The sequence below is a fragment of the Podarcis gaigeae genome (genome assembly GCF_964106915.1).
Source record: "Podarcis gaigeae genome assembly, chromosome: 14".
NCBI classification, from domain to species: Eukaryota; Metazoa; Chordata; class Lepidosauria; order Squamata; family Lacertidae; genus Podarcis; species Podarcis gaigeae.
This window is the reverse complement of record NC_139690.1, coordinates 6,647,455-6,666,598: the sequence shown is the minus strand read 5'-3', so window position 1 is coordinate 6,666,598 and position 19,144 is coordinate 6,647,455. Positions and strand designations below refer to the sequence as shown.

At 46.7% G+C, this 19,144-nt stretch overlaps 1 protein-coding gene across 2 annotated transcripts in view; it reads right to left on the bottom strand.

The window, feature by feature from the left end:
* PRTG (protogenin) overlaps positions 1–19,144 on the bottom strand; it is an 82,218-nt gene that overhangs the window by 6,296 nt on the left and 56,778 nt on the right. The window contains exons 12-19 of one of the 2 annotated variants that reach the window (XM_083712494.1): positions 8,923–9,018; positions 8,357–8,543; positions 6,810–6,937; positions 6,214–6,384; positions 5,168–5,353; positions 3,657–3,777; positions 2,663–2,828; positions 91–192 (exon numbers count right to left, since the gene is read on the bottom strand). In XM_083712494.1, coding sequence (XP_083568620.1) covers positions 91–192; positions 2,663–2,828; positions 3,657–3,777; positions 5,168–5,353; positions 6,214–6,384; positions 6,810–6,937; positions 8,357–8,543; positions 8,923–9,018 — 1,157 coding nt within the window. The remainder of the gene's footprint in view (positions 1–90; positions 193–2,662; positions 2,829–3,656; positions 3,778–5,167; positions 5,354–6,213; positions 6,385–6,809; positions 6,938–8,356; positions 8,544–8,922; positions 9,019–19,144) is intronic. The other variant, XM_083712495.1, reaches the window with a different exon arrangement.

Sequence of the window (19,144 nt, the reverse complement as noted above, 5' to 3'; positions counted from 1 at the left end):
ACCCCAACACAAGATATCAAGGCAGAAATTCAGAGCCACTCTCAAGCCTGAAGAGGCCAGGAGGCAGAATACACTCAGTCATTCTCTTACCTCTTCTGACTTCACTCTCTTAGAGTCTTGAAAGAAGAGCCATTTCCTGGAACTCTTCTTTGCAATTGGCCCATAGCTGTTTATAATTAAATTGGTACCACCCTAAGAGATAGGGGAGGAAACCTTAAGTTACACAATGGTAAAAGGATTTGGCTGAAATTAAAACAAGGTCCTCACAACTCAACTCTAAAACTTTACAAAAAATATTAACTCCAGCAATTTCTGCTCTCTCTTGGAAGCAGATTGGCTTAAATTGCAATACTATGCACACTTACCTAGGTGTAAGCCCAACTGAACACAGTGGGACTTACTTCTGAGTAAACATGCATAGGACTGTGTTTGAAGCCTTGCAAATTCTTGCATTCAACCCCTTCCCCCCAAACACCCACAAAAGTCTGCTTGATTTCTGTTGAGAGGACATTTAGTCTACAGCAAAGTCAAAAGTAAAGAGCATTGTGAGAAGGGCAACTTTTGTAGGGCTGTAATTTTAGACCACGTTTCTAAGGAAAGCGGCAATTTTAATGAGGTGGATGCAGACTGGAAGCAAGAAACGGTGATCTTGGTGCTCTTGAAGGTAGCCTTGACATGCTGCTGCTGTTCCCCAAAAGCCACTGGAGAAGAAAGAGCAGAAGTCTTCTGACAGCCACTGGCTTCTCTGGAAGAACTCACCTTCTGAATAAGTTGGAGAATGTTACAGATGGGGCAGGGGGGAGCCCTAGAAAAACACCAGCACTATCTCTGTCTAGTATCAAATGCTGTTGGCAGTTTGAAGCATGATAGGCTTTCTACAAAATGTAACATGGATTATCCTAGACCAGTGGCGCATGAACGTTTTCCCTCACAGACCACTTGAAAATTATGGATGGTCTTTGCAGACCACCCAATGATTTTTCTGCCTGTTGTAGCAGTTGCAATGTGCTGGGCTGAGTGGTTTTTAATAGTGACTTTATTGCTTTTTTATTTCTTATATTGTATTTTATTGTATTACAATTTCAGTTCCATAAAATTCAAATTGTAATACAATATAAGAAATAAAAGTGGTAACAAAAATACAAATAAAATCACCATGGCTATTTAATGTGGACGTGCCACAGATCACCCAAAAGAAGCTCCAAACCACTGGTGGCGCATGGGCCACAAGTTGGAAACCCCTCCCCTAGACACATTTCCATGTGGCTTCAGGCCTGGTTTTGGGGATTTGGGCTGCTTTGGGAAAATCTTTACCCTGGGAGCTGAAGAGAACGAGCTTTTCTGTAGAGTTTCAGTACCATTGACTCTGGTATCTTTCTGGATCCCTTGACAGGATGGGCTTGGGAGGCCCTGGTTTCTGGTGTCCCTGTCCTTTCTTAGGGATCCTTTTTTGAAAGCGATGCGGGGGGGGGGTTCTGTTTCTCTTTTTCATCGGATGTGCTGAAGTGCCCTGAACTCAGAGATCTGGCGCAAGACTTTTTGCTGCCTGCAAATGGCATCCCTACCAATAGTGCATAGCAGCAAAGGCTGGACAAGACACTTTGACACCTGAGAGGTGGGAGAATCCCACAAACACTTCTCCCACTCCATGGCATGATCATTGGTCCTGCTAGCTAGGGATGATGGGAGTTGCAGTCCAACAATAGCTGGGGACCCAAATTTGAGAAACCCTATCTTAAATGCATCTAAGTTGGGTGTGCCAGCTTCTTTATCTTTGAAGCCCTAAAAAGCTTGGCTCTAGGGCATGGGTAGGCAAACTAAAGCCTGGGGGCCGGATCTGGCCCAATCGCCTTCTAAATCCGGCTCACGGACGGTCCAGAAATCAGCGTGTTTTTACATGAGTGGAATGTGTCCTTTTATTTAAAATGCATCTCTGGGTTATTTGTGGGGATAGGAATTTGTTCATTATTATTTTTCCAAAATATAGTCCAGCCCCCCAACAAGGTCTGAGGGACAGTGGACTGGCCCCCTGCTGAAAAAGTTTGCTGACCCCTGCTCTAGGGTAACTGAGGGCTCCTGTCCTCCTATATCAGCCTGACCACCCCCAAAGAGAGCCTTTTCTGTATCTTGACTGAGACACAATTAGTTGGGATGAGGAGTGAGGCTCCATAGTGGCTACAGATGGACCTGGGAATGCTTTACTTCTTGAGAGCCATTTGTCTTCCCCCGCTTAAGATCTAAGGCTTTTAAATGTGTTTGTGGGAGGGGTGTTATTGGTTTGTTATCGTTTTTTTGTGTTCTCATTTTGTATTTTTATGTTGTAAACTTCCCTATGCTCTTTGGATGAAGGGTGCTATAAAACTTCAATAAATAATAATTTTTCGGTGACTAGTTAACTTTCCTGTTCCAGACAGCACTGGTCTCCCTGGGCAGACTATTTTCATGTGACCCTCATTTTTAAAATGTTTTTATCCATCAAGCCTGCTTCCATTTTTGTGCTGCTTCATTCCTTTTATGAGACTGTTTTGCTTCTAATTATTGTAAGCTGTCCTGTGTGGTGCAAATCCCTTGACAGGCTGGGCTGTGTGAGTAAATTTTCTGAATAAACAAGCAAAAACAAAGAAAGTTAAGGCAGCAGGAGCCCAGAAAGGACAGGTTGTACCTTGGCATCCAGGAAGCTGCTTCCCGCCATCATTGGCTGTAGAGATTCCTCATTCTCAGCAAGGTCTTCTATGCTCTTGCCCACCTCATTGGCACCCATGGAAGAGATGCTGCTGTGAGAGTGCTGGTGGGACGCTTGATGGATGCTTTTGGGGGCTGACGTTTTCCTGTTCAATGTGGAGCAGGAAGGAAAGTGAGACTTAAGACAAGCAGGCTAGGCTGAGGCAAATTCCTTTCGATCTTGCGTGCCTACATCCTGTTAGATCAGGAGAGAGGATTCTTTGGCCCTCCAGATGTTGCTGGATGATGGGAGTCAGAGGCCAATAACATCTGCAGAGCCAAAGATTTCCCAGCCCTCTTAAAATAAACCGACTGCAGTGACTTATGAATGGAACCAAACTCTCTGGGACTTTAGATTGCAGGTGTCTGTGTGTGTTCATGTGCTTGAATATTTACAAAGCTCCCCAGTAAATACAATACAAAACAAAACCACAACACTCCCTGCAAGGTTCTACCCTTGCCTTCTTCCACCCTAAACTACAGTATTTGTTTTTCAGCATTTGAACAGGTGATCCTCACTCCATCCTCAACCACAGCCTGAAATGGGCCAGCCTGGCAAAAGCTGCCATACTTGACCGTTCAGCTTGTGTATATTCTGGCTCCGGATCCCAGGAGTTTTAAGACCTGGGATATGTAAGCAAAACAGTTCTTTACTGCAAATCCAGACACATCTCAGGTAAGCTTCTCCAAGCAGAAGAGCACACATGTCCACAGCATGCAAACAGGTGTATGGTCATGGGCTTCAGACTTCCCCTCCCACAGATTCCACTCAGGGCCTGAGCCTGGGAGCCCATTGCTGTCACAATACTGAATTGCTCCAAGTGAGAAGTGTGCTTCAGCACTCCAAAGTCCCCCCAACCTCACCGGACCCTCACTTCTGTGGGTGCTTCAATGGTACCACTTTGGAAGCACCTAGCTGCCCCCTCCAAGCTTACCTGGCTTTGCTGCGATAGATCAAGATGAGGATGCAGATCAAGATGCACGTCAGGGCAATGCAGACACCTGCAATGATGCCTGTCATTGACTTCTGGTCCAGCTGGTAATAGCCGGAATTAGCTGCAAGGAAGAAAGCAACACCCAGGTCTATCATTTGCGTGCCCTTTTTGCAGCACAATTTCTGGGCAAGCCTTGCAATTGAAAACACAAGAAGCATCAGCTATAGACATCGGGGAATCCTGAGGAAACTAACTGGGCCAGGCTGTAACAGGCTGCTTTCCATACAAAGGTGCCCAGTTCCCAGGCAAGATGAGGCCCGGGGGCCACATGCAGCACTCTCTATCTGGCCCTTGGGACCCTCCCTGGGCTCCTCCCCTCACTGACCTTGAGAAAGGCATACACACTCCCCACAGCCATCACTGAAAAATTACTGCCTTCTAATAAGGGTCACTTTATAAACATCTGCAGGAGCAACCCACCTCCTTACTTTTTCCTTGTGTGTCATCATGCAATACTGTTCTGATGTTTTAATCTGTGTTTTAGCTTTTATATATCATATGTTTTATTCTTATGGTAAACTGGGGGCATAAATAAAATAATAAACAAATGAATTTTTAAAAAATGTCATTTTAGACTGTAAGCCCGACTGCAGGGAGTGTTTTAACACAGATTTTTGTCAGCCACTCTGAGAGCCACAAACAAATAGAGGAACCAGGCGCCTCCAAGGTGCCATGTTTGGTTGCGCAAACTGTGGGTCTCCAAGGATTTCTTACTGAAGTCAGTAGGGTAGGGGAATTCCCCAGGAGCTACTCTTTGTCCCTGCAGGTTTGACGTTTGCAGAAGCCTTGATTTAAGGTAGCTTCATAGCTGCTCTTTCCAGCTAAGGCTCCCTTCAAGTGTGATTTTACTTAGGAAAGTATTTGAGGTGTGTGGAGGAGAGAGTGGGTAGACTGTGTGTCTGTCCTTTTTTGCCACTCAACTGTAGATTCACAATATGAGGCAATCTTAACACATAACAATCTACACACATTTCCCTCCCACCCCCAGTGTAACATTATAGTGACTCTTGAAACAGGCAGCCTGTTTCACATCATGCAGAAGAATCACGTATAAGTAAAATAAATAAATAAATCACATGTGCAGGTGGGGATGGAGAAGAACAGACCCTGTGACTAGTCCTTCCCTCATTGTTGTGGCAAAGACATTTTCTGTTCTCCCAGGCTTTTGGCAACCACGTTTAGGTTACCAAAAAGAGACCAGAGCTGAGGTATTGTTTTCATTGCTGTGGTTTTAAATTGTATTTTAGGATTCATATTTACACTGCTTTGAGAGCTACTGTAAACCATTCTGAGAAAACTTCATGACAGAATGTAATCTTAAAAATGTATTATAACAGCAACAAACAATAGTAAAGAATGTGTGAAGAGACTGTAAATGTGAATCATAATAACATAAAGACCTGGTGTTCTAAGACCTGACTAGGTGATTGTCACAAATTCTTTGCACTCACCTGTGTCAGCATCTGCCGAATCCAAGCGTTTGGGTCTTTGGTTTGATTCCGATGCTTCCTTTGGTAGGACAGCAAGTTCCACCACGTTGGAGAAAGGCCCTTCCCCCACTTCATTGGATGCAGCTATTTTAATGAGGTAGATGTTTCCTGCCATCAGGTTCTCCAGCAAAGCCATTGTTATAGTTCCTATAGGGGAGGGAGACAAAACAAGGCAGGAAGATTGAATTGGGATATAGCTGACCATATCCCAGAGAGCCGGACAGACCCATCTGACTTTATCTAGACCCTGGTGCCCTTCAGCTGCTGCTGGAGTATATCCCCAGGAACCCTGGCTGCACTGGCTGGGACCAGTGGAAGTTTTGAGTCCAACATCAGCTGGAGAGCTGATCCAGAAAAGCTAAGTACTAGGGTAGACCAGAATAGAGATGATGGCCTCAACCTGCTTATCAGTATAAGAATTCCTCACTTTCTACATGAACATGCTGTTGAGTTGGACCCGGTTGTTTATAATCTGAATCTAGAAAAAGGATGGTCAACCTGTAGTCCTCTAAATGTTTAACCTCATAAATGTTTAATCTCTTTCTTTAAAAGAATTTCTAAACCAATTAATAGCCCAAAAGTCTCTTAATAGTTCTTCTTCAAGAAGAAGAACCTTCTCAGCCCCACCTCCTTTCTCCTTCTCTACCACAAACCAGGCAGGCAGAAGAAAAATCTAGCTGAGCAACCAGCCCTCATTCCAGGAGCATCCTCTGTGTTTCCAGCAGAGTTGTGGGTGCTAGGTTTAAATATTGCTGCCTAGCTGAAGCAAACAAGGGAGGCTGGCTTGCTCCCTTTTCTCTCTCCCTTCTGATATCTGAGTGGAGGAAGCAACTTTTGCAACAAAGTTGAAGGTGAAACTCTGGATTCTATCAGACAGTCTATCACCCAGGAGGCGAGCCCTGCTTAACAGGGCTGGTAGCATTTAGCAGAAACAGCAAGTTTAGATTTACCTGGATAAATCTGGGAACAAGCTCTCCACAGCCACCTTGCCACAGTCACTCACTCACCTTCCCGGTGCAGGACTTGCCACTCGCCAGCGATCCAAGCTTTCCTTGATGCATAGAGGATTGTGTAGCGTGATATGACGGTGCCAAGCCCACCGGGAGGCTTCCAGGAAACCAAGGCTGTGTCTTCCTCTATCAGAGTCGCCTTCACTCCCAGCGGAGGACCAGCTGGTGCTGGGGGGAAAGCCACACAGAATTACTGGGAGGCAAACAAATCAGCAAGCCCTTGCCTTGAAACCCCCCCTGTCCAAACTCACTGGAAGGTCCCCAAAATTGCTTGCAATGTAACTAAACTTCTAGATGCCAACTGAAGAATCCTCCCCTATGGACACAAATGTGCCCTCAGCTTAAATTGTCATTTTTGTTTCCCGCTTTGATGTCCAGAGCCACCACCCTGAAATTTCATTGCTTGGGAACAAGATACCCAAAGGGTTTGTAGCACCTGGCATCCACCCACATCCAAACATGCCATGGCAGGTGATCAACATTGGCAAAATGTACACAAAGACATCCTTTGCATGGGGATCTTGCCCAGTGCCCAGCTGGTCAAAGGGAATTTGCATGATGACATGAGCATTTCTTTACAATGTCACCCTCACCTTCTGGAAGCGTCGTGTGGTAGACCACAGGACTCCAAGGGCTTGAGAGCTGATCCACATGTAGCCGAACCGCAAACTCATACTTAGTACTTGGCTCCAGTCCCTGAACCATCATATGAGTTTCTGAGCTGTAAACATAGAAACACGAGAAAGCAAAATTTAATACCAGGAGTGGCTGATCCGCTTTCCACCAAAGTGACCTGACCCCTGCTCCCTTCTGCAAAACCCAGAAAATGTGAAACTTAAAGAGGTATTCTAATGTTTCTACAGGATGGCTGAAATATAAGACTTGAGAAGGAGGACTCCATCTTCTGGCCCATCAAGAAAGCAACACCTGCCCTGGATTGCAGAACCTGAACAGTCACAAACAGGATCTGCATTTCCAGTTCACTCTCATTACTGCCCTAACATGAACAATGACATGTCTGGTCTACGTGGCCTCTCCAGGAAATGTCCCATGACTGGCCATATATCACATGGCCTTGAAAAGGCTGGCATTCTCTAATTGATAAAAAACGTAACAGGCAGGTCTCTTAAGTTCACTAGGCATTGCCAAGTGGGTAGATCATGGCCTCATCGCTGTGACCTCATATGTGGCGTTTGTAAACAATGGAGTCAGTGGCAGGAAGACTTTGGAAACTGAACTGAAAATAGTCTAGAAAACATATTGCCCTTAAAAAGCCTAATATCTGAATAAGGGCATTACTATATAATTATTTTTTCAAAGTTTTTTTTAGCGTTCCCTTGTGGGGGGGGAATGCTTTGATTAAATATACTGTAATTTAATTTATTGATACATTCCACAGCCTGTTGTATCAAGACCACTACCCCCCAAAAATACATATTAAACCTCCACCCATACACATAATAAGTAAGACAAAATTTTATATTGTGTTGTTTTCAAAACCTTTTTGAAAAGGAGAAATTCATGTCAGAATAAGCTTATACCCTTAACGATTGGGATCTCCATAACCATTAACTGAAACTAACTCCAGGTTATATTTTCCTGAGCTTGAAGCCTTTACAGCAAAAGAGGCCACTTTCCAAATCACACATTGACTAAAGAGAGCCTGGTTGCTGGATCAGGCCCAAAGCCTATCTAGTCCAATATCCTGTTCCCATAGTGGCCAACCAGGGATGAAGCCTGAAAGCAGAACCTCGAGAGCCGGAACAGCAGCACAATCCCCACTTGTGAGTCCCAGCAACTGGCAATCAGATGTACTTACTGCCTTTGACAAATGGAGAGACTGGTTGTCTTATACATGAATTTGTCTAAAGCCATCTTATGGTAGCAAATCCCAGAATTTATATCTTATGGTATCACCCAAGGATTGTGGCTGACGAAGAGGAGGAAGAACAGCCCAATTTAACCAAGTTGAGACAAACTGAATACAAACGGGCCCCAAAATGAACTTGCCCTGGAGCAGATCTGGGGGCTTGACTGGCTTTGCAATCCTAGATGTTCCATAAAAATGCCAATTAAAAGAACCACGAACTATCTGAAAGGAATGGGGGCAAGTATAATTATCAAAACGGATGATACGCACGTCTGGAGGTAAAGGACCAGAGAGGCATTCTGTAGTCCTACAGGGTTGCAGCGGAGAGTGTAGTTAATGATTTGTGCAGAGGTGAATGCAGGTCGTCCCCAGTGCAGGTAGATGGAAGAAGAGGTGTTTGCTTTGGCATAAAGGTGGTGAGGTGGTGGCGGAGGCAGGACCATTCGGTCACGGACAGCTGTGGAAAAGAGGAGAAGAGGCAACAAGGAACGTGAGTCACAAGCGGCTAGGAATGACAGGGAGAGTTTGAAAACTAGACTAATATCCCATCTTGTGCAAGGACTCATAGCAGTCAGTGTGAGGGCTTAAGACCTCCAGCCACTAAAGAGTCTTAATAAATCAAACAAGTCTATGATCACTCCAAAACAAGCTCTCAGTCCATTGGAACATATACCACAGACACATTTTTTAAAAGCCCTTTCCCCATAGGCATAGACTTCACAATATCGACCTAATACCAAAAGCAGTTAGAGGGATTGCAGAAAACGAACAGCAATCACTATATCCATAAAAGAGAACCACAGCTGGTGATTTCCATAAAATAATTCAACACTTACAGACACATCCAGGAGTGCTGACCGTCTGATCTGCCTGGTAGCCTTCTTCCACACTGTTGTAGGCCAGGAGTCTGACATGGTACTTCCTTCTGGGATCTGCAGAAATAAGAATATTTAATTAATCAACTGAGACCCAGGAAGACCCACTCAGATTCTTCCTCACTGGACTCAGACAGCTCAAGACACTGAACTCAACAGGGCACAGGTGCCTCACTAAAAGATGCCCTTCATTTAATCTCTTCCATGATGACATATTGGGAGGGGCACATCTATGGCCAAAGAAGCTCCCCTGCATGCTGACACCATGACCATCATGGCTGCCCCAACTCCTTCCTTGCCCTTTTTTATTTAAAGGCAGGCTCAGTGGCATAGGAAGATGTCTGCATATGAAGCGCCCTATACACTTACAGGTGCTATTTGCGTAACAAATGACAGCAAGTTTGTGTACCCATTGCTACAAGTGCTACCAGCAGAAAGAGTAAGAGAGGCCTCACTATCACCCCAGGAGTTGCATAGAAGGCTGCCTTACGCAGTATCCATCCTTTGGTCCCCCAAATCAGAGTTGTCTACACCCACCTACTGGCAGTGACAGTTCTCTAGGGCTTCTGGAAGAAAGCCTTTCCTAGCCCTACCTAGGCCAGCAGGAGATAGGTGGTGGGCACTGGCGGAGGAAGGGGGGTGCGGTAGGTGCAGCCCATCCCGGGTATCATCCCTGGGGGTGATGACATCGCTGCCCCGCCTCCTGGGATGTTTGCCCCGCCCCTACAGGCAGCTAGCCCACCGCTTCTGATGGTGGGGCCTTCTCCATGTGAGACAGCTGTTCTGCCACTGAGCTGTGGCCCTTGGCAGCTTATGGATGAGCAGGTGTGACCCATCAGGTGAAGGATAGCTTGGTGGAGTAGCTAGAGGAGCGGTGGGGAACTCCAACTCCCTTCATCCCCAGCCAGAACAATGTGACAATGTATTATTATTATTATTATTATTATTATTATTATTATTATTATTCCCCCTCCACCTGGCTGGGTTGCCACTGTCTCTCCATCCTCGTGTTGGGTCATCAGCCTAAGCCCTGGGGGAGATGCGGGTTCAAATTCCTGCTCTGCCATGAAGCTCTCTATGGGACTTCATGGCAGTCACCAACTCCTAGCCTGATCTACCTTACAGGGGAGAGTAACAATGGGATGGGGCCCTGAGTGCCTTGGAGGAAGGGTCGGATAAAAATACAATAAATAAATAAGAAGTTCTGGTGCTTGCAGTGAATTCAGCTTCAACAAAACTTTTAACGAAACATATCTGCAGTTGAAGTTCTTCAACAGGCAAGACAGTGTGCCAATATCTAAGTTGTGTTTTTGGAGGAGGATATGACAAAGAACTCCCCGCCCCCTTTCAGCAGTGTGCGCCTCCTGTTCTTTTATACTTCGCCCCCCTTTGTCTGCTTCCCTCCTCCAAAAGGGTCCTTTGATCTACGAGCATCTGGAGGCGATGTCGTTCTGCAGCAAGACACCAGAGGGGGCTCCTGCACTTCCCCTGAAAGAGGAAGACACTCTTTAGGCTCCCCACCCTCAGTTTAGGCAAAACTGCAGGCTGCGCCCCCAACCCCCATGGAAAGAGCTGGGGGGAAATGGCAAGAGGCAAATGTCAAAAAGATCTATTCTAATGAAATCCAGCACTAGCTCCTTCCTTCCTTCGCTAATCCTCAAAGATGCAGCGAAAGGCACAAAATGGAAAAGCCTTTCGTGAAGAGATTTTGATACCACAGAACAATCCCAAATAATCAGCAAGGAGAAGGGATGTGAATTGGAGGTTAACATCGTGTCTCCAGACACACTTCTGACTGATGAGCACAAACATCTTGTATGATGGTGGGAGAAGCAATTCAAGCTCCCCAAATTCATGAGTTCAACGAAATCAAGGCAAGACTGTCTCCACTTACAGGGGACCTACCCAACTGCTGGAACAGAATGGATTAAGTGAAACAGAAAGGGCAAGCGAGTCTGTCCAGACTTGGCACTGAATCGCTAATCCAGCCCTGGTGTTAAGTCCAGCTGTTCTGAAGGTTTCAGCCTCCCCAAAATAAAAGGCAATGAGACAGACTCCTGGCCTTTCAGAGGAAGATGGGCATGATGCTATGAGGAACCGCTTCAGTTTGCTGCTGCTACATCAGTCAGCACAGAGCTGCCTCCATGCCTTCCCACCAGAACCCTGAAGAGGTGTGTGCCAGGCTATGCAAGAGATGTGGCTTTCTATGACCTCTGCATGTAAAAGCAGGAGAAGCTGCACTGGTTGGACTTCTGTTTGCCACAAAGCTATTAAAGTAGATGGTAAGGTAAGGGGACCCCTGACCATTAGGTCCAATCACAGATGACTCTGGGGTTGTGGCGCTCATCTCGCTTTGTTGGCCGAGGGAGCCGGCATACAGCTTCCGGGTCATGTGGCCAGCATGACTAAGCTGCTTCTGGCAAACCAGAGCAGCGCACGGAAACGCCATTTACCTTCCTGCCGGAGTGGTACCTATTTATCCACTTGCACTTTGACGTGCTTTCGAACTGCTTGGTTGGCCTGTAGGCCTGATGTTCTCCACATCTATATTAAACTCTACATCAACAAAATGAGGTGGCTGCCCTAAATATGCCCAGTGCCATATAACTGACAGAAGGGGGAGACCATGTGCTCCTTTTCATTTTTTAAAAAAGGTATGGCCTCTTTCCTAACTAACTGGGTCTCTTCCTGACAGAGTTTCTTGCCCTCCCAAAGAATTGGTTTTAAATCACTGTGCAACTATTGGAGAATTTCTGGATGAAAGTGTTCAAATCCTTGCCAATCTTTTGCACACAGGAATCACCCCCATGCCTTTAAAACCACGTTTCACAGAAGGTTCCCTGGTTGCCAGCAAGTACAAAAAGAGGGCAGAATTCATTTCCTGGAATTATACATGAAGCAAAAGACAAACAAACAAACAAAGAGAGACAGACAGGCAGAGACAGAATTGGAAACGCAAGGGAGATCCATTCTTTCTTGCTGGTCCTGAATCCGAGGCTGGAGAGAGGGTCCTGTTGTGGATGGTCACAGCACGTTTTGTGAAGGTTTTTTTTTGGGGGGGGGGGTGTCCTAGCAAAAGTTTTGCAGAAAAGCATCTGTTTACATGGAGGTCACAGAAGTGCAATGCTGCAATCCCAAAAAAAACCCTGCCATTGTTTCTTTCAGCTGCTACATGTTTGTGAGTCTCCAAAGACGGCAGAATTGAGCCAACAGGTCAGGGCTAGATAAAATTAAGAAGGAATCCGAGGTCAGGAGCATGAGTGGCTTTTCTCTTCTTTCAGAGCAGAGAATCCACCCCTCCCCCCTCCCTGAAGCCTCTCATTCATTACAGATGAAGGTTTGAGAAAGCAAAGGGGATGTGGGGGTGAGCAAGAAGACAAAGATAACATTTCATAATAAATTGGATATGTGTGTTGATGTTGTTGTTATTGTTAAAGCCTTGGGAGGGGAAACAGTCTTTCTTTTTTTTAAAAAAATGTGATCACATATTAAGCTGTGCCACTGGACATTATATTGTTTCTGACCTGAAAATATGAGATCCAACAGAAAATCCGTTGGAGGCCTTGTTGCAGCAGGGACGTCAAGTCAGCAATTTACTCTTAAATCTCAGCCAAACTGACTTGATGAAAGTTTCGGCCAGGAAATTTTTCAGGTTAGCTTGCTGTGGTTTTTAAAAAATGCTCCTTAACAAGAAACAGGAAGAATTATGGGTTGCCCAGGGGGCTTTCTAAGGCACACACCTCTCTGGCCAAATGTCCAACTTTAATTTAATCTTTTGTGCTTCTGTGAAACTCCCCGTTCCATTGTTGAACTGCAGTCCGGCTGCAGAGCCTTGCTGGGGTGACTGGGCTGCCCCCAATCCCATCCCCTCCAACACAATAAACTCCAGATAATCATTCAAGAGGAGGCCAGCAGAAAGGGCTGCTCTGACATCTGGGTCGTGGCCTTTGACATGGGATCTGGGACTCGCCAGAGTCTGCTCCAAGCAACAGAGGTCCGGGGGAATTGGGGAAGGGGGGAAGGGTGGGAACAGCCGGCCCAGAGAGAGAGAAACCCGATCCTTAGAAATGCACGTCTGAAGCACAGAAATGTAAATACACCAGAAACCGATTACGAGAATAAGCAAAGGCGTTGTGAGTTCAAGGCATAAATAAAGGAGGAGGCAGCCAGGTTTGCTGCAAGAGCCGAGGAGGCTGTTCAGAGCAAGAGGAGGGGGAGGCAGGGAGAGGGGAGAGGGGCCCTCTCCAAAATTACTTCCTCTCATCACTGATAGGGGGGGGGGAGAGCAGCTCATCAATGCATCACTTCTGTGAAGGATCAAAGAAGACTGGCTAGTTAAGTCAAATACGCGCTTGTAAATATTGCAACTGATGCACAGTATCAGTGTTGGTTCATTTATTTCATTTATTTATTTCCATTTATATACCACCCTTTTCCTCCAAGGAGCTCAAGGTGGCATGCATAGTTCTCCCCCTCCCTATTTCATCCTCACAACAACCCTGTGAGGTAGGTTTAGGCTAAGAAAGCGTTTCTCAAATCTGGGTCCGCAGCTGCTGTTGGGACTACAGCTCCCATCATCCTTAGCTAGCAGGACCAGCTGTCAGGGATGATGGGAGTTGTAGTACAGCAGCAGCTGGGGACCCAAGTTTGAGAGGCACTGGGCTAAGAGAGCATCGACTGGCTGAGTGAGGATTCAAACTCTGGTCTCCCAGGCTACAGTCCACTCTAACCATTAGGTCACACCTAACTAATATTACAAGAGGTCTCTTAAAAAATATAGAGAGAGGCATGCTAACCCTTCAGGCAACCACAGTGGTTTACACTCCAGCTGAAAGGTGACTGGGGGGGGGGGGCTCCAATCTCTGCTATCTCTTCCACAAACTAAGTAACTGCATAAAACCCCAGGTTGCTAGAAACCAGATGGAAGAGTCCGTGTTGGCTGCTGCCTTTTCCTGCTTATCTGTCAAAATCTAAAGACGCCAATTCTCTGGTGACTGGCCTCTGCTCCCTTGAAGGGGCCTCCGGACAAACATCACCTCACTGCCCCCCACCCCAGTGGGCTGGCAGTAAAAACATCACTGCTCTTACTGTCCACATCCCTGGAAAAAGGAGGGGGGAGGGAGAAGAGAGGCCTCCCTGGGGCAGCAAGGCCTCTCTCTCTCTCTCTCTCTCTGTGTGTGTGTGGGGGGGGGGGGAGAGGGATGAAAACAGATGAATGAAGACCCTGCATGGCAATTCCACTTGAGGTAGAAGTTTGTTTTATTTTAATTTTAGCTGTGCTTCTGAAGTTGCAATCAGCTTTCTTAAAACAGGTGTGATGGTGAGATCAGGGATGGGAAGTTGGGGGTCAGCAACACAGCTCAAAAGCTAAAATATATAAAGGCATGCACTGGGGGGGGTGAGGAGTGGGGTAGAGCCCCAGGAATATCGGCTTTGTCCAAGCATCATGTCAAACCACCACTAGTGGTAACGTAACTATGGTTTGGTTGATGTCTGAATTGGTTAACTATGGTTTGCAGCCAGCCAGCCAAGCAGAATCAGAAGTCATGGTCTGAAGCAGCTTTGCCAGCCGTGTGTGCACTAACTGGCTCACATAAGGTCTGAACTGACAGATTAGAAATATCTGAAAGAATGCCTCCTTCCCTACAGACCCTCTTGGGTGCAGAGATTGCCAAAGTGTGCTCTCTTCTTAGTCCTTCCGCCCTCAGAGGCGTAGGTGTAGGCATAGGCGTGTGTGTGTGTGTGTGGTAGCCCAGGAAAGGGCCTTCTCTGTGGTGGCCCCTAAGCTGTGGAACTCCCTGTGGAACACCACAGAGGTGCAGCTGGAACCTTCATTGTACAGCTTCTGGAGAATGCTGAAGACACACCTCTTTACCCTGGCTTTTGACACTTGAGAGGTATATTTTTAGGACCCACCTTACTTTTGTGATTGCGTTTTAATAAACTATTTTTAATGTTGTATTTTAATGTGACCTGCCCTGAGACCATCAATTGATGGGTGAGTAAATATCATTATCATCATCATTATTATTATTATTATTATTATTATTATTATTATTATTTTATAGCAATTGCTCCACCTCCAGGGGCTCTTGCACCAAAGGAACATGAGTGCTGCTGAGCTAATGACAAGCAGACACAGGCAAACAAACTTTGCCTGGGCATCTGGAAGCTCTTGCCATAGTTCTGAGTCCAAATCTAAATGATGGCTTGCCTGAGAAAGGCAATTTGGGTTTGCCTTAAAAAAATCTGACTTTGCAGCAGGCTTCTGGCATCTTCTTATTGCCATCCTCTAATCTGGACCCCTTGCACTCGCTCTCGCTGCCAGGAGCCCTTCCTCCCTTTTGTTGCTGCCCAAAGGATTGAGCACAGTTCACTGGCTCAGCTTTGTAAGATGAGACGATGGCCCCTAAAACTCACCTCGTAGACAACAATCATTTAAATGGAATTACAGAGAAAAGGAGGCCACCTCGGGATGGAGGGGGGAGGGGAGGAGCCCCTGGGCTCCTGGCCAGTCTCCACAATCAGGGAAAAACACATTTTAGGCCTGTGTTATGTGGGTGGCTTTTCCGTCACAAAACCTCATCAACATGTAATAGCTGAAGAAGCTGCCTTGGAGCAGGGGGGCAGGCAAGACATTGAGTCTTGTTTCACCCACCCACCTTCTGCAAAAAATAAAATAAGTAAATGTCTGGAGGTGTGCGTCTATAGCAATATCATGCAGCAGGATACTTCCAACAGGAAGCTGGTACAGTGGTACCCCTGGATGCGAATGGGATCCATTCCGGAGCCCCATTCACGTCCTGAAGCGAACGCAACCCACGTCTGTGAGTGCAAGGGTCGCGATTCGCCGCTTCTGCACATGCATGTGACGACATTTTGAGCGTCTGCGCATGCGCGAGCAGCGAAACCCAGAAGTAACACGTTCCGTTACTTCCAGGTCACCACGGAGCGCAACCCGAAAAAACGCTCAACCCGAAGCTACTTCAACCCGAGGTATGACTGTAAAGGAAATTATCTGCAGAACCCGACTGCACATGATAATCAAACTAGCCACCTGAAAGGAGCACACTGGATCACTTAAGCCATGGGTAGGCAAACTAAGGCCCAGGGGCTGGATTTGGCCCAATCGCCTTCTAAATCCAGCCTGCAGACGGTTCGGAAATCAGCATGTTTTAAATGAGTAGAATGTGTCCTTTTATTTAAAATGCATCTCTGGGTTATTTGTGGGGCATAGGAATTTGTTCTCCCCCCCCCAAAAAAAAATATAGTCCCCCCCCCAAGGTCTGAGGCACAGTGGACCAGCCCCCTGCTGAAAAAGTTTGCTGACCCCTGTTTAGCGCTCAGGAAAGCGCCATGTCCTTGCTACCCAAAGCACACCTGCAGCATGTGAGTTTGCCATGCGCAGAGAGCAGCTCTTCGTTCACAGAAAGACCTCAGGAAGTCTGTTGGTGCATTGGAACGCCATGGTGGCCTTGCCTGAAAAGTGGGGACAAAGCAGCTTGTTCCCCCAGATTAGCCCGGCAAATGTCAAGGTGACCAGGATGATAAAGTGTCTGGAAACCAAGCCTGATGAGGAATGGTTGAAGGAGTTGGTTATGCTTAACCTGGAGAAAAGACTGAGAGGTGATATGATAGCCGTCTTCAAGTATCTGAACAGCGGTTACATAGAAGATGGAGCAAGCTTGTTTTCCGCTTGCTCCAGAAGGTACGACCTGAAGCAATGGGTTCAAATTACAAGGAAGGAGATTTCGACTAAAAATTCGGAAAAACTTTCTGACAGTAAGGGCTGTTTGGTAGTGGAACGATCTCCTGCAGGAGGTTGTGGACTCTCCTTCCTTGGAGGTTTCTAAGCAGAGGTTGGATGGCCATCTGTCATGGATGGTTTAGTTGGATGCATTTCAGGGGTTTGGACTAGATGACCCTCAGGGTCCCTTCCAACTCTACAATTCTATGATTCTAAGTGAATTCCAGAGAACAGGAGACCAGCTTTCCAGGACTCCACAGATAAAGAAAGAGGAGACATAATTCATGGGCTCTTCATTCACACTCTGACTGAGATACTCCCTCTAAAAAGCTTCTCAACAGCAACCATGAGAAGATGCTACAAAATTTGTCTTAGCATCTGTTTTAGTGGCTGTCACACAGCAACACCTACAATCAAGCACAGGGCACACAGCGTTATCTTATGAACAATAATACATTTTTACACACTGACTGAGAGAATCCATTCAGGGCCCCCAAAACTTCCCCTAGAGCTATGAAATAAATTTCCTTTCAGAACTAACATTTCTCTGTTGGGCTGTCATGAGCCCTTGATGGCACTTTGACCCCTTGGAGCAGCAAAATGAAAACACCATCTATCATTCCTTGCACTGCAGCAAGGAGCAAGCTTTCATTGCAAAGCCATCTGCAGGCTGAAGACTCACCAAGAAGCCCGGCCCTTCCAGGCGTTCTGGGCTGCAGATCAGGCAGACAGCTTACAAAGGCACTTGCTGTTTCAGTCCTGCTCTGGGGGGACGACATGCTTCACCTATTACCTATAAAGCAATTTGCTGCATTAGGAGGATAAATAGGATGGATGGGCAAATGGATGTGGCATGTGGATTTGCACAAGCCAGCCCATCCGGATGCTTCAGTGCCCCAGATGCCATTAGTCCATTTTGAACACACAGACAAGAGAAGGAAGACACAATCCCACAGGATTGTAACCCTAGGATTCCCTTTGGGACAATGCACAGCGTATTTTCCACCAAGAAAACCCAGCTAAACGGAAACACAAGCTTCAAACTGTGTCAGACCAATTGGCTCACCTGACTCAATATTCGGGGTGGGGCACCTGTAGCCCTTGACATGTAAGAATTCCAAACACCCCTGGCCATTGGCCATGCTGGCTTTCACACCCAGAGCCTCACCCTCAAAATCTGTCAACAAATAGGGCTCCTGGAGTCTTCTGACATCATCCTAGTCTTACTCTGGCCTAGTTTTTATGGGCAGTTGCCAAGGTGGATGGAACTTTCCTCATGTGACCCACAGTCTTAGTCCCTTTCCGCTGCATTGCACACACCCAGTTCCAGGCCACAGCAGCGTTTTATTACAGTCAGACCTCGTGTTCCGTCCGCTTCATGTTGCGTCCTTTCGCATTATGTCCCGCAGCAACCCAGAAGTACCAGAACAGGTTACTTCTGGGTTTCGCCGCTCGCGTATGCGCAGATTCAGTGTCAAATCGCGCTGCGCGCCTGCGCATGCACAGCGCTTCGAGGCGGGCATTTCATGTTGCGGACGGGCCTCCGGTATGGATCCCATCCGTAACACAAGGTAAGAAGAAGAAGAAGAAGAAGAGTTTGGATTTGATATCCCGCCTTTCACTCCCCTTCAGGAGTCTCAAAGCGGCTAACAACCTCCTTTCCCTTCCTCCCCCACAACAAACACTCTGTGAGGTGAGTGGGGCTGAGAGACTTCACAGAAGTGTGACTGGCCCAAGGTCACCCAGCAGCTGCATGTGGAGGAGCGGAGACACGAACCCGGTTCCCCAGATTATGTGACTGCCGCTCTTAACCACTACACCACACTGGCTCCAAGGTACCACTGTACTCTTAAAGAGTCTCCATCGTCCACACAATATGGTACAGGGGCTGCTTTGCCTGCATGTCAGGGAGGCACCTGCCTCCCTCAAATCAAGTAAATAAATAAAAATACTTAACTGACCAATTGCATCACAGATAACTTAGTTCTGACCCCACAAAAATACCTGCCCCTCCAAAATAAATCTTGGCTATCCCCATGTTTGCCTGCCCAATCCCCTGCCAAGGGCTGAAAAGCAAAGAGACAACGTGCACCAAACGTCAGAGTGTGTCAAAGAAACTGAGCCCCTCACACATACTCTCCTAAGAAGATGCAATGCTGCATCTTTTGCACAGAGCTCCCACAAAAAGACAAGGCTTCTGCCGTGGCTCAGGCATTATGAGGAGTTGGTCACACAAACCCCTCAAAGCAGCCCAGCATTGTTCTCTTGCACAAATACAGTAGTGTAAAGCCTGAAGGAGAGAGCTTTTGCACACTTGTGTTCATTGCAAAGGAATTTGTGCAGGATAATTTCTAAGGATTGCGCCTCGGGGGGGACGTTTGCTGTCCCAAGCAATTAATTGTTCATAAATAGGGCTAAGTCTTTTACACACTGCAG